A 22,119-nucleotide genomic window follows, 5' to 3' on the forward strand; every position below is an offset into this window, starting at 1 on the left:
GGAATGATTATTTGCTTTTAATAGTAAAAATGTGAAGAATTTGCATTTCGAGAAAAGTATTCAACACACTTCTGTGATTCAAGCCAGAAAGATGTCATGATAGTGTAAATGTATTCATGTAAACCTAAAAATTATGAAAATTAAGATGTTTTTAAACCAAATTTTTAGCATAATCTTAAGCTCAAAAGGAAAAATTCCTGATAGGAACATGTCACTGGCCAAACAATAAATAAAAAGCAAAGACCTTTCTAGAAAGTTGGTAGTTGACCCAACTATCTCCATGCCCTTCCTTGGTAAGAGAATCATTGATAATTCTTACTGCTGTTTTGAAACGTTTCAAATTTGGGAATTCAGTGTTAATCGCCTTTCAAATTTAAAAGGTGATTAAAGCCTACTATATAGCAAAGCTGGGAAATTTAATGAGTTAATTTTTTTAAATGTAATTTTGTCTTTTTCTCCCTGAGGTGATAAATTAATACAGAATGTGAAATCAGGAATTTTGAATATAGCATCATTTATTTCAACAAGAATTTGAATTTCTGCATTAAAACAAAATAGCTAAAGCTTTTTGTAAATGTAACATACGAGATTCTGATAGTAGTGGAAATTGTAACTGAAATGTTACAATTGGAAAAATGAGTCCTTTACCAATTTATTCAGTAAAACTCAGATAATCTGAAATGACATAAATCCATAGAAAAGTCTCAACTTAACTTTTGTACTGTTAAAGGAATAAAATATATGCTTCCCCAACATTTGCATATTAACTTTATCTGCTTAGTCTCTGTTTTTTTCCTAGAAGTTTCATTAGATTTTGGAAGTTTGAATTCAAATAGCATTAAGGTAGTGGATAGTTGTATTTATCCAAAGGCCTCCTGAAGTTGGCGTTACATAGTGAAAATAAAAATAGTGTTTGTGCATTTGTAAATGCCTAAATTTTGATCCATGAGTCAATATGATTTCAGATAAAACCTCAAGAATCTGTGTTTATGTGAGTATTGTTAATCACGGGGCATTCTAAGATACTGGTATCTTCTTACTCTCCCACAGGCAAATTAAAGACTGGAAACTAAATTAAAATTCCTAACTGGGAGAATCATTTAGCAAACATCTGCAAAATTTAGTACAATACATGGCATGATGTATGTATTTAGTTGCTTAAGGAAGTTGCATATTATAACAAGATGAACTTGTAGCTCATAAAAGGGAACAATGTAAATTTAAAAAGCTACACTAGACTTTATCCAAGTGATCAAGGTCAACATCAATAGTGATAAATCATGTTGACAGTATATACCCTTAATGTGATGTGATATAAAGGGCACTTTACTTCTGCGGTCTTCCTCCTAAAAACCTGTAACACCAGGCTAACCGTTTATTTGAGAAAAACAGCAGATTTCCAATAGAGGAGCATTCTACAAAATACCCGACCAGTACTCTTCAAAACTATCAAGGTCATCAAAAATGAGGAGAGTCTGGGAAACTGTCACAGCCAAAAGGAGTCCAAGGAGACATGACAAGTAAATGTACTGAGGTATCCTGGATGAGATTCTGGAACAGGAAAAGGACATTAGGTAAAAACCAAGGAAATCTGAATAAAGTATCCAGCAAAGTATGGATTTTAGTTAATGGGAATTTAGTTAATGAGAAATTGGTTCATTAATTCTAACAAATGTGCCCTATTAATGTAAGATGTTAGTAATAGGGGAAGCTGCATGTAGGGTATGTAGGTACTATCTTTTCAATTTTTCTGTAAATCAAAGACTATTCTAAAAAAATGTCTATTTTATAAAGAAAGCTATATAAGGACAGAATTTAAGTTAAAATTTAAGGAAACCTTAAAATAAAAGGTTCTAATTTATTCAAAAATTTTAAAAGGAGGCAGAATTCATTTGGCTATAACTTACATATAAATCTTGCACTAATAACTATGCAGTTACTGTAGATGGGCCAGGTAGTGGTAAAGTGAAAATCTGGTATAACTTTGGAGATTTGAGCCACTTGAGTGGAGCTGGTAAGCAGCCCACGCTCGCATCCTCTAGGAGCTGAGTTGCCATCAAGACAAGACTCATAGCCAAAGCTCAGTGAGAACTTAGATCTGGTAGAAGCTGTAGAACCGAGAAAATAAAGGTTTTAAAGAACCAAAGCCATAGTATTAACATTTTTATATTGAGAGAATCTGTGCATATTTGGTATTTTATGTACTTATAAAAGAAAATTTTGACCTCTTAGAGAAAGCACGTCATAATTAATTTAAAATGTATAACTTATGACCTTAAGTCAAAATCTCACTAAGTTTATGCTTAGCAGTGAAGTGAAACATCTAATAAGCATCTAAGGTCACTATATTTATAAGCTTAATTTTTAGAGCGGTAATTATTTAGTACTTAGGAAAAGTACTTAAAAATGAAATAGGGGCCAGCCCCGTGGCCTAGTGGTTTAGTTCAGCACACTCCACTTTGGTGGCCTGGGTTCAGTTCCCGGGTGTGGACCTACACCACTGGTCGGTGGCCGTGCTGTGGTGCCTGCCCACAGACAAAACAGAGGAAGATTTGCAATAGATGTTAGCTCAGGGTGAATCTTCCTTAAGCCAAAAAAAAAAAGGAAACAGAATTTTAAATGTAGTTTAAAATGTTGTAAAGTGTTTAATAAAGTTTGTAAATGGGATCAAAGGCCCCTTAAAGGTAAATGATACAATGTGGTAGACTTGCAACTTTTAATGGAATAATAAGATTTATAAGCTAAACCGAAAAGCTTAGGAAAGTGCCCCCAGTGCTCCAACACTGCTACATCCAGAGCCACCGAGACCTCACGAAGGCTCCAAGAGCTGTATGGGGACTCGGCTTGTCACAGGAAACCCTTGTCCCCACCCACTGCAGAAGGACCCATCTTCCTCACCTCCCACCATGCCTTGGCCCTTATCTTTCAGTGATGGAAAAAATTTTAACTCCTGGACAGGCATATTAATAGCCTAATAAATATACAGGCATACATAAGGTGACCATATAATTTATTGTCCAAACCAGAACATATTTGAAAGAGCAAGGCGTACCATTAGTAATTATTCTGAGGTGACAGACTTAAACCAGGACTGTCCCGGGCAAACCAGGACAAGATCCCTTCAGGTATAAATGCGTGATTTGTAAATACATGAGGGGAAGAAAGTGAAGAACTCAGCTTCCATCATAAGATGGTGCCAAGTGTTAACGAAATGTTAGATTTCCTTTAATGTTTTACTGGGAAAGTACTAAGAGCCCTTTCAAATGTGTTATCAGCAACTCTCAACAGCCTTTATTAAACAAGGACCGTAAGGTCTATCCTCCTGTGTATCAGGAAGTTTCTTCTCCATCACTGGGTGTCATGAGACTCTCCCTCCTCCACCAGCTACAAGGCAATTCTTAGTGTTAGGTTGTGCCTGTGTATAAGTCAACCTGCAAATCCGAGTGAAGAAATTGAGGGTGATGGTTGCCTAGCTGCTGACTGGTTCTGGTTTCCCCGAATGCAGATTCTTATAAATGATCAAACCTTATTTTAAAGTCTGAGCCTGTTTTATTTTCCCACAACTACATACATTCAAAGCATCCAGTGTCTTCTCGGGTATCTTCTTTTATTCTTTTGCTATAAACCACCTGATAGCATGCATATGGCCTGCCAAATGTGTGGCCATGTCATTTTTCATCCAAACACTTACAACGGATTTTTGGCAGTTAATCAAATTCTGGTGTGCTCCCATGTTATGGGAAAGCAGGGTAACACAGACACTTTGGCCCAGTACCATCCCAGGGGCTTGGCAACCTTCAAACCTGGATAATGGTCTTTCCATCTGGCTCAGAAAACCTACCAGAGGTGTACACGCAGCTCTTTTCGTTATAGCCAAGTGCTCGGTCCTAACCACAGAGTTCCGGGTATTTCTTTCAGTCATGGCCTATCTTATTGGCAGGAGGGTTGCTTATCTGGAGAGAGCTGAGAAAGTTCCCTTGGCGCCAACTGTTTTCCCACACTACCTAAAATTCTCTCATTAGGGTTTTGTCTTTTGGGGCAAAGAAATAAGTACAAGTGACCCCATAGTACTGGAAGCAGCAGTTTCACTCACTCTTTAGTGGGAAAGTGTTTGGTTAGATAATCCCTACCAACATGTGGCTGAGAGCTAGAGAAACGGTGCAGGGGTCTTGATGCAGGTGGAAGGGCTTTGAGGTGCAGTGGGCCAATCCAAAAGGGAGGATTCTGAAGCCAGAGGGCAGGCCTGAAGGCCCTTCAAAGACATAGTGGCCTTAGGACGGCCATTTGTTATGTATTTTATGAGGCCATGGTTCCAGCAGCCAAGGGTTCCACTGTGTGAAGAGGGGCTATGGGTTTCCAAAATGGTAGCCAAGAGAACAGGCGCCAAAGGGTTGGTGGGGAAAACCTAGATTTCTCCCCTTTTGTATCTAATATTTCCTCTTAATTATACCTGTTTCAGATAACTCAGCAATCTTGTCCCGGGACATCTGGCACCAAAAACCTTGGTTTTGTTCCCACCAGAAGAGGACTGACTGTGAGCTGTTGGGCCACTGAGGCTCCCGTCTCTCAACTTTTTTTCATCGACTCTGCTTAGGCCTCACAGTGAGCTCCAACCTGTTACGTAATGAGTGAAGAACGAAAGCTGAGTTTTCTTAGCAACTGAAGCCTCACCCCAGCCACTGCAGAAGAGGTCCCCTGTCAAACTCCCTCTTCTTTGAAGAAACACAACTGAGACCGAGTGAGAAGTAGCTACAGTTTAATACAAACCTGCACCAGAACACAATGTGTCGGGCTGTTTTGTTTTTGCCTCAAATGGGTGGCCAAAGCACAGGACCATGTGTCATCTTGGGGTTGACACGATCTTAGCACCAAGACATTTACAGAGGAGTGAGGAAGTCACTTGGGTGCTGGGGTGCTGGAGGCTCCATCCCGACCCCAGGCTGTGCCTGCTGCCTGAGCAGCTGAAGGGGGTGTGGGTTTCCGTGTGGTTCTGTGGTTTCTGGATCAGTATTGGAAAAGCCCTCATCATGGCATTGGCTCAACAGAGACCTACTGTGGACTCCTAGCACTACACACACACGCACACACACACGCAAACACAGTAGCACAATTTTCTGGTAACTTAACCCCACAAACCTAGAGAGCAGCTAAGGCAAGAACAACAGTATTTATTCAGCAAGTACAAGACCAATTTGAGAGCTGCATTCAGTGCAACCAGAGACCATTTTCATTCCAACCAGGAGCCAGTGGGGCTGGTGATGGAGCTGGCTGGAGTTCTGCACAGGGGCAAGGAGTAGGCAGTGGGGGCTGGCCATTCATTTGGTTCCTTGAACCTCCTGATTTTCATCTAGAAGCTCCTGGGCAAGGGTGGGGTCTATGTAAGGATCGGGGGTGGATGAAGTGGAAGGCGTACAGTGGACCACTCCAGGATGTGGTCTCCCACAGCCACGGACCATGCATCTCTCGGGCGGAGGCACTCAGAGAAGGTAAAGCTTTCCTAGCCCAAGCAGGGATAGTCTGCCCGCTGGCCACCACCACCACTCGGCTCTTTGGCATCTGCCCAAGGCCCATGACTCAGCAAGGGCTGAAAGGGATAAAGATGATGTGCATTGTACCAAGGGGTCAGTGTCATGCTTTCCCAGGCCCAGATCTCTACCTACTGTCCCCAGGGCTGCCACCTTCCATGAGTGCCTTTGCTGCCTCTGCTCCCTGGGTTACCGTCTCTGTCCTCTCAGCCCCTAAGTGAGGAAGATGAGCATGAAGAGAAGAAGTGAGGATGGGGAGGCAGCTCAAACCACATGGCAAGCCCTCAACATTTAACTAGTTCTGGCTCAAACAGTGACTATGCATTAGTTTGTTTACAAGAAAAAATCTATCTACCTGTGCAAAACAAAGCAGAATGCCTACCAGGGGAGTGAGCGTTCTGGCTGGTTAAACTCTTGGGTGGGATCTACAAGAGACGTCACCCTACTCCTCACCTCCACAGTTTGGGTAGACAGCCAAGCTCCAAGGGTAGCCATGGACGCTTCTGGGGTCAGGAGGCCTCATCTTTCTGGGCCTCATCTGTGAAACGAGGAGAATAATACCTGCTCTGTTGTTGTGAGGAGCAATTGAGAGCTTGTATGTGGAAGTGCTTTGAAAACATGAAAAGCACTATAGAAATATGCAGGGTATGACCACCAGCCCAAGAGTCCAGGAGCCACGTGCAAGCCTGGGATGCTCAAACCAAACGTGCAACATGAAATCACTTCCCCAAGGGAGGACAAGGCTTAATAAGGGCAGGGGCTGGGTCACTTCCCAGCTCACTCCGGGTGCATGGAGATCACCCAGCCTCTAGTGTTTCCATGGAAACCTCTTGAAGCTTCAGAGGCTGGAATGGCCCAACTGGATGTGGGAGGAGGTGGAGGCCACAAGCAGGTGAGGACAAGGTGCTGACCCCAGAAGACCACGGCACCTTTGTAGCAATGCAGTTCTACAACCGGGTCCTGCTGGCCTGGCCTCCTTCCCTGGCATCTGCTAGCACACTCCCCCTAGGCATGCTCCCCCTCTCACAGCAGGCATGAGGTCTCTCGCCAATCACACAGGAGGAGCGGCTGGGCCTCGGTCCAGCAGGGGGAATTTACAGGAAGCTGGGTGCAGGGGGTGTCAGTGCTGGGAGTAACCAGGGCCAGAGATGGTCTCTAGGGCCAGCATCCCAGGCACCCTCTCCAAATGTAGGAAACTAGACCAGGAGGGGAGGGAATGGGAAGAGGGCCTGAGACAGGGCCTCTGGCAGCCTGGAAGACTCCAGGTGGGGAGAAGGGCCTGTGAATCCAGCACCCCCACCCCTGCTGGGCCCTAGGCTGTCTGGTTGGTGTCAAGTGCAGCATCTCCTAAGGTCCACATCTATTCCTGTTTCTATGCTATGCTAGTGACACGAAGCACCGTTATTTTTCACAGGATGCACAAACAAGTCAAACCAAACCACTGCGCAAACCAAACGTGCAAAACGAAATCATGTACACGCGCCTGGTGCCAGCCTCACGCCCGCCCGGCTCGCCCTTCTGGGCCCGTGACTCTAGAGGGCAGGATGGGGAAAGGAAGAAGCCGGCAAAGGGCACGGAGTGTCCCAACCACAGCCACACCCAGGGTGTCCCAGCCACACCCACACAGGGGCCAGAGGCGAGTCAGGACAAACGGGACATCTTGAGCATGGCTGGGAAGCTAACACCTGTCTGACTTGGGAAAAGTGACCACGGGGGCCTATGGGGATGGGGGAGGGAGTCCTTTTCTTTTAAAACACATCTGCTAAAGTGCTCTGGACAACTGGCGGGTCAGCCAGGGGCAGGGCACTAAAGTCTGGGCTTTCCCCAAGCCAGCTCATGGAGGCAGGTGTGAGAGGAGGGGCTGGGCCGGGCTCTATGCATTGGGGTCTGTGCATAGTGTGGGCTTCCTGGGCCCCAGAAAAGCCTGCCGGGGCCAAGGCAGGAAAGGACTGCAGCAGGAGGAACACATCTCAAAGTGCCTGTTAGGGTTGGCTCGGAGCACAGTGAATCACGTGTCAGACATGGGGAGGGCTCCCCGGGTCCCCTGGCCCCCTCAGGTGGTGTGCTGCCCAGCCCAGCCTCTCCTGCCCCTGCAGCTGCGGCCGGAGGGTGTGCGGGCTGGTGGCAGTGGTGCATCCTCACTTGGGGGGGCTGGTCAGTGCCTTTACCAAATGCCGCTTGACCTGCCTCCGGGGGGAGCGAGGATCCGAGCCGAAGCTCGCTTTGGAACGTGGTCATCGATCTGAGAACCTGCGGGGAAGGAAGCAGAGGGTGAGCTCAGCTGCTCTTGCCTGGCTGATGAGACCACGGCCACCATCTACCGGTGGAGGCTGTTAGGCCCTCCACACGTGTTATCTAATTTGCTCCTCACAACAACTCCATCTTGTTTTACAGATGAGGAAACTGAGGCTCAGGGAAGTTAATAACTTGCCCACTGTTACACGGTGTATAATGGGTAGAGCCTGGATTTGAACCCAGGTCTTCCTGATTCAGAGCCTCCAAGATTAGCTGCCCTACTGGCCACCTTCCCTGCTCCCAAGACTGGGAGCTCTCTCGTCATGCCACAGACCATGGATCAGCCTGTTAGCAAGTGGGCCCCTGTGTATCTGCTTCAGTGAGGAACAGAGGGAGAAGAGGGGGTGCTCCCTTGTTTCGGAAAATCAAAGAACCACACCCCAAAGACTCCCACATCTTGAAATCTCGAGACTCAGAAAAGGAGGCCTGGTGCCCCAGGGAGTGTAGGGCGACATTCTTCAGCCTGTCCCATTTAGAACAGACAAAGTCTGGGGCAGAGCGAAGGTGAGAGGATGCCCGATGTTTGCTAAATCTGAGGACTTCTGCCCAGTCTTGGCTTTGCCTGGCGACCTGAGTGGGAGCAGAAGCCACTGGTTAGTGGGGGCCCACGGCCCTAGGGGCTTTACTGCTTCCTGTGGGGTTGACGGCTGCAGGAAGGGCCATGCCCAGCAGCCGTGGGAATCCACACCTCCTGGACTGGCAAGGCCGGAGTGCCCATGGCCCCTCCACACCATGGAACCCTTTCTGACTCCCTGAACTCATGTCCTGTCACTGGTGTGAGTGGTGGTGGCCGTCAGGGTGGCGGAGCAGTTTCTCAGTAACGAGATAGGCTTTGAATGAGGAGAGTGGTGGAGAGGACCCCTCCCCACAGGCTATCAGCTCCTCATTAGGAAGCATGTCTTCTACCCAGAGCTGCTCCCAGCGTGCAGTTGGGCACAGAGGAAGCTGGGCAGGCAGCCCCACTCCCTTGGCATCTTGCTGGTTTAGCCCTCTGCCTCTTATATTAGGACAGCTTGTGTATGGGCCTCATCTCCGGTAAACAGGGATGGTTTACTGTATGGGTAAACACCACGCTCTGTGCAGAAGGATCTGGATCTTGCTCCTCTGCTGTTCCGGCCCCAGCACAGCCCTTGAAGGGCGGATGCTAGGTCTGCACCTGGGCTAGTCCAAAAGGCTCCCTGCCCCTTTCAAGTGGCTGTCATAGTTTCCATCAAAGCTGCCTGCAGGACCAGGGCATCTTACAGCCTCTGCTTGTTCACTGAGGGCGGTTGTTTATGCGTCAATGACCCCCCACTGTTAACTACTGCATCCTGGGAAACACGTTGTTGACAATAAAGTCCTGAGCACAGACACACCCCATATTGTGTGTCTATGTGAATTATGTATAATACAATTCCCGGCAAACAAGAAGGTGACAGAAGGGCAAACGTGGGGACAAGGTGAGGGAGGGAAGAGAACAGGGAAATAGCAGGTCTTTCAGAGAGGCTCCCGAGGAACCGGGATGGCCGGGGGGGAGGGTAACGGGGGTGCAGTGCCATGTAGCTCAGAAAGGATTAACCCTTCCCAGTTTAGATCATCTCTGGGACACGCCCTATGTGCAGGGCCCTCAGGATGTTTCAAGGGACGAAAATATCTGAACTTAGAAACCATGAGGAGAGCCCCTGGAGGGCCATGGCCTGTTAGCGCGGCTGGTGCCCAGGGACCAAGAGCCCCCCCCCCCCATATTTGTGTGTCTCTAATACTGGACCCAGCAATCAGCACTGGACATGGGATGGGCAAGGAGGGAGAAGATGGAGAGGAAAAGCAGCATAAGGTCCATTGCCTGAGGGGGCCTCCTGGCGCCTCGGCCCTCCTCCCGCCACCCCACTGTGGTGGAGACCAGCGTCCAGTCCAAGTGGCCCTTGCTCGTACCAGAGAGGCTGAAGCTGGATTCATGAAGGTCCCTCATGCCCCCGTGTCGGGTAACGGGCCGGGTAGGAGTGTCTGCCAGTGGCGTTCCCATCTCTTTTTTCCCAGGATGCACAACGACAGCTACGTCCCCCAGGTAGGGAGTACGGTCCACTCCCCTCACCTTTAAGATCTAGTGAAGGATGGAGAAGGAGAAAAAGGGAGAAGACAACACCATCAGAGCCCAGACACCAGCACCACCAGAGCCCAGACACCGGCACCACCAGAGCCCAGACACCGGCACCACCAGAGCCCAGACACCGGCACCACCAGAGCCCAGACATCGGCACCACCAGAGCCCAGACACCGGCACCACCAGAGCCTCCTTGCTGGCTGAGAGGACTGCAGCTGCTGCCACTCTGCTTGGGCCCCAAATTAGTGCACGTGACAAAGCCTTCCTACACTTGAGCCCAGGAGGGGAAGAATTCTTTTCTTACACCTCTTAAATAGTGCATGTGTGTGTGCGTGCATGTGTACGTGTGTGTGCATGCATGTGTGTGTGTGTAGAGGAGATACCCACTGGCTCTCTCCCAACATCGGTGGAATCCTTTCCGAGGTAGCAGGTAGACTTCTGAGGTATTCAGCCTTAGCGAGCACCCCTCACTTAGAGCAATGTCACCCCCTCACTCGCCAGGCTCCCAAGAGGCCATGCCTGTTACTGTGATCTGACAACTTTGTGGGGATAGAGGCTTAACAGGCCGATTTAGACATGAGAGTCCCCCAGTTAACCTTGTACTCAGAAAAGAAGGAGAGTCAAGAGCCTATATTCTGCAACCACACTGCCTAGATTCCAATCCCAGCTCTGTTACTTATAAGCTGTGTGACCTTGTGCAAGTTATCTAACCTCTCTGTGCCTGTTTCCTTATTCATAAAATTAGGATAATAAAGGTACCTATTAGTACTATATATAGAACTGTTATGAGATCAAATGAAATAATATACATAAAGCTCTTAGAACTGCTCTGGCAAATGGCAAGAACATATAAGTATTAGTGCAGGGGTCATTTACGGGTGCTTAATCATATTAGGAAGTGCTATTGCAAGGAGGAAGAAGCGTGCTGGAGTGTGTGCATAAGGTCCGAAGGAGCAGCGTAGGTGATCTACACCCCAGGCAGGGACAAAACCTCAATCTCCTTGCTGCTTGATGCTTGTTGAAAATCTTGTTGAGAGAAACAACAGATAGAGGTGATTTCTTGAAGGCTCTTCAGTCTATATACTCCTCTGTATTCCCCGACAACAGATCTGTAGTTTAGCTCGGCCCTCAGGATGTCAGACCTGGACTGCACTGTTTTGGCTTTTCCCAGGCTACACTTTGGCGTCTGGCTTCGGAGGCCGGGGTCCCGGCGGTGAAGGGCAGGAGCAGACCCCGGGGGAGTCCTGGCTTTACACACGGCACCTTAGGTCAGAGCTGCCCTCTTGCCAGGGCCTGTGCTCTTTAGGAACTGCTCATTTATAATTTTCAGAAAATGAGGTTTTCTGACAGTTTCTTCCACATTCCTGCATTCTGTTACAGAAGGGCTATAGCAGAACAAGTTCCTTTTTCTTGAGGAACTTAGACTGTCATTGTGATAAGTGCTTTCGATACGGCGGCTCTGGGTTGAGTTTCTATCGATCCCGGAGGCTGGTGCTCCCGTACGGTGGCTGGCCCGAGGAGCAGTCGGCCATGAGTTGGTATTTATCTTATGTTTTTGTGAATATGGCTTTCAAAAGGGCTTAAAACACTTTCTCTGCCCTCTTTTGACCTTATTTCTTGACTAAAATATCTTTTTTTGGGAAGACCACAGAACTGTTGTCAGATATTCTTTTTTTTCAAATTGAGATATAATTCACATACCATAAAATTCAGCATTTTAAAACATACAACTCAGTGGTGTTCAGTATATTCACAATGTTGTCCCACCATTGCCACTATCTAATTCCAAAACATTTTCATCACCCCCACAAAGAAACCCCATACCCATTAGCAGTCACTCCACTCTCCCCTCCCCGCCGAAACCTTAAACTATTTTCTGTCTTCGGATTTGCTTCCTCCGGACATTTCATATAAATGGAATCATATAATCTGTGGTCTTTTGTGACTGGATTCTTTCACTTACTAAATGTTTTTAAGGTTCACGTATGTTGTATGTAGCATATATCAGTACTCCATTCCCTCTTATGACTGAATAATGTTCCATTGTATGGATAAATGACATTGTGTTTATCCATTCAACAGTTGATGCACATTTGGGTTGATCCCACTTTTTGGCCTTTATGAACAATGCTGCTACAGAGATTCATGCACAGTCAGGCATCGCTTAACGATGGGGATAAGTTCTGAGAAATGCGTCGTTAGGCAAATTTGTCGTGCGAACGTCATAGAGTGCACTTACACACCTGGATGGTATAGCCTACTACACACTTAGGCTATCAGGCACTAATCTCATGGGACCACTGTGGTATATACAGTCTGTCATTGACCAAAACATCATTATGCAGCACCTGACTGTACCGGCTTTTGTGTAGACATCTATTTTCATTTCTCTTGAGTAAATACCCAAGAGTGGAACTGCTAGGTCATTTATTAACTCCATATCTAACTTTTTGATGAATCACCCAACTGTTTTCCAAGGTGGCTCCACTGTTTTACATTCCTTACAACAATGAATGAAGGTTCCAATTTCTCCACATCTTCACCAACATTTGCTATTTTCTGTTTTCTTTTTTTCAATTAGATCCAACCTTTCTCAGATATTCTTGTGTGAGTGCATTGCTCTTACAGCTCTTCCTGGCACATCCTCCAGAGATGGGGCTGAGGCATCCTGCCACTATCTACATCTGGGAAGTATATTGGAGACAGGACCACTTGCCTACTTGAGAGGCCCTGGGTTTGCTTTTGGATTGAACACTGTGATAACTAAAGTCATGTTTTCTTCAGGGAATCCAAGTCTGCTCCCCCACAGCAGACCTGGTTTTGGGTTTTTTTCGTTCGTTGGCCTCTGGGAGAGAAGGGTCTTTAGTTATTCGGAGAGCTTGCCCACAGAGTTGATCTTCTGGTGCTAATATGTCCCGTGGACTCCTAGGCTTTAGAGGATGGCTTCTCAAATAGTTTTACTAGCCCTCACATCTTCAAGAGGGGGAGGAACCAAGCAATGGCAGTAGCTCAAGGGCCCCGAGCCTGGAATCAAGAGAAACTCAGTCACAGACACACTCACGTTTCCTCCTTGTGCCTTAGGGGACTCAGGACTCCCCGTTTGCCTGATCACTTAAAATTCTATCTGGTCATCAAAGGAGTGGAAACCAGACTTTTCCAACTCTGGCATTCCTTGTCCCATCACATACTCCCCTCTCAGCACAGCAGAGCTGGGCCACAGTTTGAGAAAGAAAGGTGTGGTTTTTGTGAATGAACTTATGATCGAGGGGCTCCACTGAGGACCAGACTCAGGGGCCTGCCCACTGCCCCAGCTGATGGATCCCTCCTTCCTTCTGGTCCTTGGGTCATCCCAGGACTGGAGCCTCACAGGCCAGCAAGAGTGCAGGGTGTTCAGAGAACAGCAGGGAGGGTGAAGGCTGAAGCAGCTACTTCTGAAAGCCTTTAGGTGGTTCAAGGAGGGAGGCCCAAGGAACTGAGTAAAGAAGCTTGATTTTTGCATAAAGGATTAGAGATCTAAGATAATAAGGAAGTTTGGCTGAAGGGGAGAGGTCGTATGACCATTTGATGGCAAGTGTGCCAAGCCAGAGACAGTTCTTAAAAGACCTACTCCTGAGATATTCTGAAGCAGATTTCTAGAGCTCTGTAATGTGGCAGCTGAGTCCATTTTCAGTCAAGGTCCTTTAAATCTCCAGTCTCCTGCTGGAAGCCGGAGCCAATCATGACTGGAGAGAATGGGACCTGGAAATGGGAAGCTGATGTTGATCTGGGACAGCGATCACAATACAGGGTGGGGTGGGGGTGGAGAGGTCCCCTGGAAAGGGCCCATAAAGGGGCTCCCCCTCCTCCCACCCCCCGCTGGCACTTAGGACCTCACCTAAAACACACAGGCCATTTTGCTGGGTCTCCCCACTGGAACAGAGAAGCAGCTGACTGACAGGGCTAGACTGGGCAGTTTTCCCGACTCACCCAGAAACCTTCACTGTTACTACCTCTAGAACACAGATTAAGCACCTGCTGTGTACAGAGGAGTGGGATGTATTGGGCAAAGGAGCAAAAGAACAGGACACATGTGAAGCTGGGGGAGGAAATTGGAAAAAAAAAAAAAGATCAACGTGTGTTGTGTGTACCATGATTACAGCAGTGGCCTCCCAGAGCCTGGGCAGGAGAGAGCTGTTAGGCCCAGCAAGGCCAGGACTCCCAGGCCCTGGGCCATGACGTATCTAAGAACACCCATCCTTTTTAGACAGCATCTAGAAACAGCCAGGCAGGAGCATTTTAAAGCCACAGTATTGTTTTACACCAGAGGAAGGGGCGGGGAAACAGCATGAGGCTCGGTTGTCACTTTTGCTCTTTTCTCATGATTTGGGACCTCCACTCAGAGCCCAGGGCCACAGTTGCCAACACCTGGGTTGTCAGTGAGGATTCAGGCCAGATTCTCCAAGGCAACTCTCAAAGATAAGGCTGGACAATCAGTCCCCAAGTGAGGAGGAAATAGCCAGCCTTCTTTTGGGTGAATGTGTCTACCCAGAGGACGGGAGCCCCTGGGGAGGAGGTGGAGCCAGAAGCTTTAGTGACCAAACACCCAGGGTGCTTTTGGGATCCGAGATCTGAGGACTGGGTGGGGCCCTTGAGATCTGATCTGGCCTGACCACTTCAGTGTTGGGGGGCCCACACTCAGCAAAGCCCACCCAGCCTATTAGAGTCATGGCGGGGGGTGGTGTTCAGGGAAAGAGCAACTCCAGGGCGGGTATGGTAACCCAGGCCGAGGCAGGGACCCCTGCCCTGAGGTTCGGCAGGAAGCCTCCTAGAGACCAGATGTCGGGACAGCTGTGAGCATCTCATAGTATTATCCCAGCTCCAGGGGAACTGGGGATGCTTCTCAATAAATTTTACCTTGTTATCGGTGCTTCTTTCCTACCATTTGGATTATTCCCAAAGTGACCATTCCAGGCAATAGGATTTAGTGAGAAAATAGAGCGAGAACATCTTTGAGAAGTAAAAGTCATAGCAGATGTCTCCAATAGGGGGGTTCAACCTCCTCCCACACATCTTCTTCCCTGCCCTCACCTTACCTTTTCTCTCTGAACCAGCTTCTTGTAGACGGTGTCTGGGAAGGACCTCAGGGGACAGAACTTGCCGGTGCCCTCTGCACACATGAAGACACCATTCTCGTACACGACTCGCCCCCGGCTGATGGTGACCAGCGGCACGCCATGGCAGCGCATGTTCTCATACAGGTTGAAGTCTCCTCCCTGAACCTGGGTGCTGGCTGAGATGGTCCTGGTGGGGAGGCAGCGGCAGGAGAGAAAGCTCTGAGAAGAGCTGAAGATGTCACAGCTCAATGGGGAGGGAAGATGCTCAGTGGGAACGGATGACACTCAATGGGAAGAAATGATCCCCAAAGGCTGGTTGTTGTGGGCTGAATTGTGTGCCCTCCCCGATTTATATGTTGAAGTCCCAACCCCTAATATCTCAGAATGTGACTTTAGTTGGAGATAGGGCCTTTACAGAGGTAATGAAAGGAAAATGAGGTCACATGGGTGGGCGCTAATCCAATCTGACCCGTGTCCTTATAGGAAGAAGAAATTGAGACTCCAGACACGTACACACACAGGAAAACCACGTGAAGACAGAGGGAGAAGATGGCCATCCGTAAGCCAAGGAGAGAGGCGTCAGAGTGAAATCAACTCTGCTGACATGCTGACACCTTGGTCTTTGACTTCTAGCCTCCAGAACCATGAGAAGGTAAATTTCTGTCTAAGCCCCCCAGTCTGTGGCATTTTGTTATGGAGGCCCTAACGGACTAATGCATTGGGCTAAACTCTAGGGGCCTCTCTACCAAGAGCAATCAGTAACAGCCACACTGCTACAGCAATAGGGACCAGCCCCAGGCATCAGGATGCCGAACGTCGCTTCTCAAGGCACTAATGGAGAAGACAGTGTGGGTATCCCGGCATGGGGGTGGGTGGTGAGCACACCTGAACTTCTTTGCCTTTCAACTATTCATCTTCAAAATTCCAGCACATTTTTGTCTATCTTGCTTACTGCTAGCTTGTGCACCTAGAAAAGTGCCTGGCAAATGGTAGCACTTAACAAATATTTGTTAAGTGATTGAATGAAATTTAATGTTAAAAAACGATTCCCATTTCCCCTGCCCAAATCTCTGAGTAAAAACGGTGCTCTGCATCCTGTGGCGTGATAACTCCTGACACACCTCATTTATTCACTCAGCTTGTGCTCACTAATGCTGTGGGTGTCGAGCGCCGTGTACTCGCCCGCAATGAGAGAAGCAGAGGGTTGGTGGAAGAGCCCAGAAGTGAGGGTCGGGATATCTGTCTGGTTCAGCCACTTAATTAGCCATGTGACGTGGGGAGACCCTCTACTCTCTTGTCTTGGTTTCTTCCATAGTAAAATGGCAATAAGAACTCCAGGCTTGAGTGCTTCTTGGGGCTGTGTGAAAATCGAATGTGATAATTGACGTGAAGTGGCTTTGAAACACTGTAAAGTGCTGTGCAGATGGAGCTGCACTGCAGCAGTTCTCAAGACTGTTTTGTTCGCTGGTACGTTTCTAGCTCTTGGACAATGGCTGGCCCTCAAATATTGGTTGAATTGAACACACCTCCGGGTTCTCTAAGCTGGAAGTGGTGCAAAGATGATATGCGTTTGGAGCTCTGTAATACAAGTTCCTTAAATCCCAAGTCCCTTTAGCCCCATGCACCAGGAGGGGCCTTACTTGGTGGCTTCTGGGTCCCACACCACCACGTCAGCATCAGCTCCGGGGATGATGCGGCCCTTGCGGGGATACAGGTTGAGAATCTTCGCTGCGTTGGAACTGGTAACGGCCACAAAACGGTTCTCATCCATCTTTCCTCCGACCTGAAACATGGCACAAGTATCAAGTCAACCAGGCCCAGCGTGTGACTCAAACTCCCAGTCACCCTTGACCCTGGCCTGTGGCATTTCAATTGGTCAGAACAATGGTGCTGAGGACAGTGTCTTGGGCACCAGATCAGATGAGCCGACCTCCTTGGCTTGGTTTCCTGCACTCACTTGCTCCTTTCTCCTTCATCCAGCAGCAATGGTGGGTGGGCCCTTGTTCCAAAAGTCTGCTTACTTGGTGCAAATCTATCTCCTGTTTGTAAAACCAGCTCGACCCATGTGCCACTGTGGCTGAGTCAGGAGCTTCCCTTCATCCACAAAGGGACATAAATTCTGTGCTCTGGAAAATATCTTTTGCCCTACCCACCCACCCACTCATGAGAGCACTGTGGACTCTCTTCAAAGGAGACTCCTGAGCCACCTCTTTGGCCTTCCCTGCTCTGGTGGCTGAGTCTTGAGAATGTCAGATCTCCTCGGGCCCATACTCTATGCTGCATCTAATCCATGATAGGTCAAGACCGAAAAACCCTATTCCTCATGGGCAGAACAGGTGCTATTCAAATGAAGTCCCAGCTCTATCTTATTGAAAAGCAGTTGGACAAACTATATCAAGAGCCTTAAAAATGTTCATATCCCTTGGCCCAGAAATCCCCTTCTAGGAATCCGTCCTCAGGAAATAATCAAAAATGCTGACATACTCATGGGTAAAGAGGCCCTCTGCAGCGTTATATCTAGTGCAGAAATTTGAAACAGCTGAAACGCCCAAACATCAGGGAAGGATTAACTGAAGTTGGGTACCTCCATTGGAGGAAATGTTATTTAGCCCTTAACAAAGATGTTTTTAAAGAATTTTTACTGATATAGGTATGACACTCAAGATATACTGTTATATGAAAAAATAGCATCAACCTTGTTATTAAAATAATGTATAGTACACGCATAGAACTAGAAAGAAATATATCAAAATATTAATAGTTTGATTTCTCGGTATGGAATTACCAGGATTTTTTTTTCTAATACTTTTCTGTATTTTCCAAATTTCTATACTAGGCCTTATTACCTTTCTGATCAGGAAAAAAAATGAAGACCTTTTTGTGGTTTTGTTTTTGAGCGAAACAAGGAGCTGCGGTTGATGCGGCCCTCCTAAGGGTGACAACTCTTGCTAGGACGAGAGCGGGCAGGGGCTCCTGAGAACATACCACTCCTCTCTCCCAGATGACACTCATGCGGTCCTGCACGCCGCTCACTCCGTGCGGGATCTTGGTGAAGTCCTCCTTGCCCATAGCTTTCTGCTTCGTGGTGAAAGGCCGGTGATCTGATGCCACAATATTCAGCGTATCACTGTGTAGAGGGAAGGACGTGACCAGTAAGGGGAGGAACAGGGTCCCAGAGGCTGGGGACAGGTATAGGGAAAAAGCCTTTGCTGGGGAACAGGTAAAGCTGATTCCAATCTCAGCTCTGCCACACAGTAGCTGTATGACCTCTAACAATTCACTCAATCTGTGCAAACCTCAGTTTACTCATCTGCAGAATGGGAATATGAGCGAGCGTGGTACAGACTGCCGGTGTCACAGGAGTCTGGGATGTCAACTTTTAAGAGTTAAGATAGTGGGAGAAGAAAAATTAAACTTAAGAGTTTAGCTAAAGTGAGAGGGTGGCAGTGGTTCTACTACCGAGGAACTATATGCAAACTGCTTCTCTTCCCTCAGCGCCCCCAGGCCTTGCTGGCAACAAGCACGTGCTTGGTAAAACACTCACAAGCTTGATGTTAAGCTTTGCTAAATAACTTGAAGCCATTGCCTTCCTTGGATGTGGGGGCTCTAAGGGCCCAGAAGGGGAAAGGAGAGACAGGACAGAAGAGAAGTCCGCCTTAATAAACCAGCAATGGTATGCAAGTCACCTGGTTCATCACCACTCCCGTCCATGACCATCATTCTCTGACGGTTGTTGGCACCAGCCTCCATGCAAGGGTGCGAGTGGCTAAGCCACGGCAGGGCTTTTCAGGGTTCCCGGGCTGGCTAAGAACTCAGGACAGACACTTCTTTTTTTTCCTCCCCAAAGCCCCAATACATAGTTGCATATTCTAGTTGTAAGTCCTTCTAGTTCTTCTATGTGAGCTGCCACCACAGCATGGCTACTGACAGACGAGTGGTGTGGTTTGGTGCCTGGGAACCAAACCGGGGCCACAGGAGTGGAGCGTGCTGAACTTTAACCACTAGGCCATCAGAGCTGGCTCCCCAAGGGCAGACGCTTCTGATGGTGACAGAATGCACATGGTGGCAGACTCTCTGCCTAATGAAGGAGGCAGACAGCTGGCCCATATTCAGAGATGTCTGTAGGCTGAGGGCTCAGAAGGGGTGAGAGGCAGAGGGGAGAGAATGCCCATGTTGCTCAGGCCTCGGTGGGGAATACCCCTGGAGGGCAGGGAGGGGCCTGGCTGGAGCATAGGGTCAGGTGGCAGAGGGGGACAACAGCTGGGACCACACAGTGGGCGCCCTGAGAGTTTAATTTTATTTGTACGAGGCAGCAACGCAACACAAGTGCACATGGCCATCTAAGATGCTCACGTTAGAAGGGGAATCTGGGAGCAGAAGGCATTATTGGGCTTGGTGAGGATGCACACTCTTAAGGCTCTCAGATGATTCCGGGTCAGGCTGCACATAGGGCTGTTTCACTGGGGGCCTGGCAGGGCTCACTAGCCACAGCTCTGGCCAAATGTATGATATCCTTGACCAAATCTACAGCGAGATGACTTAGCTCTTCCTGTGGCATGGGCTGGTATCTCCCTGGGCCAAAGACGCTGCTCTGGGCCCTCTCAGGGACTGCAAGGGTGACGCCTCCACAGAGCAGAGGGTTCGTTCCAGGCTCCCCAAGGGTGCCTCACACTCCCCGGGCCTGCAGAACCCACCAGAGATTAACAGAATCTTTAGGGTTTCACTTTCTCCTCGGGGGTTCTCCAGACACCTGGCAGGCCCAGATCAGAAGAGGGGCCATCAGTCATGGTCTGCGGTTCAGGGACCCCAGAAGAACTGGCTCAACTCCCGTTCTTTAACCAACAAGTCCTATTGGACACTCAACTTTCTAAAGAGGCTCCTACACAAACAGGTGCCCCTGGGCAGGTGTGAATGACTGTGGTTACATGCCAGAAGGGCTTTTGGGGTCTCCAAATGCTGTCCTGGATCCAGGAGACAGGAAACAGCCACTCACACTCTTTAAAGTTTAAAACATGACTGGCTTTGTTAAGTACTTTAAAATCTTACATGTTTAAATGAAAAAAATTCTGGTCCCTTTAAGAAATCAGATTTTAAATAAAGGACAAATCCTTACATCTATAGATTGTACTTTTTTTTTTTTTTAAAGATTTTTATTTTTTCCTTTTTCTCCCCAAAGCCCCCCGGTACATAGTTGTGTATTCTTCGTTGTGGGTTCTTCTAGTTGTGGCATGTGGGACGCTGCCTCAGCGTGGTCTGATGAGCAGTGCCATGTCCGCGCCCAGGATTCGAACTAACGAAACACTGGGCCGCCTGCAGCGGAGCGCGTGAACTTAACCACTCGGCCACGGGGCCAGCCCCTAGATTGTACTTTTTACCCTGCTAATCCTAAGAAATCATATCCTAAAGTAGATCACTATGAAGCAGTTTATATTTTCTTATAGGAATATGATAATCGGTGTCTGGGTTTTCTAGCAAGTATTTTGCATAACATCAATTATCACTAACAAATTTGTCTAAAAAGCAAAATTATAGTAATCATAAATTTCTACAAAAATAACTAAAATGTTAAAACTATGCTCAAAATCCTATAAAACTGTACATATTTACAATACACACCAATTAAAAAAGGGATTCAAACTATTCTCATAACAGTTCACAAGGAATTACAATTCTATTTCAATGAATAGAATTTATTTCAATGATTTTAATAAATTTGACAAAATAGGCGAGATATAAAAACTTAAATTATTCAATTAATAATACTTTTCTCCCCTGCCTATTTGAACTCGTGTGGGTTTGGGCACTGTAATTTGGGTGAATTGGGGCATTTACTCCTTTTGTGTTCTTTCCGTACATTTGCTTGTGGCAAGCAGAGGTGTTTCAAAAGAGTCTTTGACCCCGGAACTGAACCCGCATTATTATAGTGGGTTCTTGATACTTGTGTGTTTTTGTTGTGTTGATAGTGATGAAAGAGGCTAGTTTTTCCCAACAAAAAGCATTTTTAAAAGTAGGGACTGAGCTAGCATTTCTCCCCTCATCTTCTTTCAGTCTCTTGATTTCTTTAAATCTGTCAGAGCTGCTGCTGTCAGTATCAGAGCAAAGCTATGGGACAGATTGTAATTACTGTCACTGTGCCATGACATACACTGCCCCCCCAGGGGCCACCTTCACCCCGGGGCCCCGTGACTGCACACCTGCCACTAGTATTTGGAAAGCTCCCCCCTGCACGCTGCTCTTTAGGTAGTTAACACAGCAGCATGTTGAGTGGAATTTTCCAGTTGCTGGCAACCAGGACCAAAAACTAAGGACATAGATAAAATAAGTGCCCCATTATCTAGACAGCCGCCTTCAATTGGGCTGGTCACTTCCCTCAAATCTGCCCGGTGTCACCCTAGAAGAGGCATGTCACCTGCCACGCCCTCGTCTATCAAAGCAGAAGACAGGGAGGGAGACCGGGGTGTTGGCAGAAAGGAGAGCCCAGCAGTCTCTCCCTCCTTCCTCTTTTCATGGGTTGAGTGGTACTTCCTGGCCCTCTCCCCGACCCATCTACCCCACAGTCAAGGAGGGGACATTTCAAGAAGTTCACCCGTGGAGAACAGAGGTGATAGCAGGGGGTACCTGCCTGGGCGCTAGACCGGTGAGGCTGCCTCTGAGCCCCAGTAGGGAGTAGCGAAGCTGTGTGAGCGTCCTCTGAGCCCCAGACACTGCAGAAGGTGGCCAGGCTTAAGCTGCCTTGCCAGGGTCCTTGTTCACAGGGACATTGCTAGTTTGGGAAGGTGGGGAGGTGCGGGTAGAAGAGGTCAAGCTGGAATCTGTCTCCTGTACTGGGGGATTGTGTGGGGTGGCACGAGAGAGCCCACCCTGGGCACATGCCCTGCACAAGGAGGACCCCAAAGGCCTGTCACTTTTGGCAACAACTAAAGCAGAGCACAGATGTGTGCTGGGGTATGGAGAAGAATCCCCACCCCCTTATCCTAATCTCCCTGCCACCCATCCCTAAGCTGGGGGTGGGCATTGGGGGCGGAGGGGCGGTGAGACTGACTTTAAACTGTACTGGACTTTAACAACCAAAAGGGAAGAAAAAGCAATGGCCTCTACCCAAAATGTCACTAGAGGGAAAAAAAAA

At 47.9% G+C, this 22,119-nt stretch overlaps 1 protein-coding gene across 3 annotated transcripts in view; it reads right to left on the reverse strand.

Moving 5' to 3' along the window:
- Positions 1–4,739: 4,739 nt before the first annotated feature.
- The window catches only part of DPYSL5 (dihydropyrimidinase like 5), a 91,970-nt gene continuing 74,590 nt past the window's right edge, over positions 4,740–22,119 (reverse strand). For all 3 annotated transcript variants that reach the window (XM_070573065.1, XM_070573066.1, XM_008513040.2), the window contains 5 exons: positions 17,979–18,120; positions 16,634–16,776; positions 14,973–15,180; positions 9,732–9,900; positions 4,740–7,775 (listed from right to left, as the gene is read on the reverse strand). In XM_070573065.1, the coding sequence (XP_070429166.1) occupies positions 7,690–7,775; positions 9,732–9,900; positions 14,973–15,180; positions 16,634–16,776; positions 17,979–18,120 (748 nt within the window). In that variant the 3' untranslated portion in view covers positions 4,740–7,689. The remainder of the gene's footprint in view (positions 7,776–9,731; positions 9,901–14,972; positions 15,181–16,633; positions 16,777–17,978; positions 18,121–22,119) is intronic.

The sequence above is a fragment of the Equus przewalskii genome, chromosome 14 (assembly GCF_037783145.1).
Source record: "Equus przewalskii isolate Varuska chromosome 14, EquPr2, whole genome shotgun sequence".
Taxonomy (NCBI): domain Eukaryota; kingdom Metazoa; phylum Chordata; class Mammalia; order Perissodactyla; family Equidae; genus Equus; species Equus przewalskii.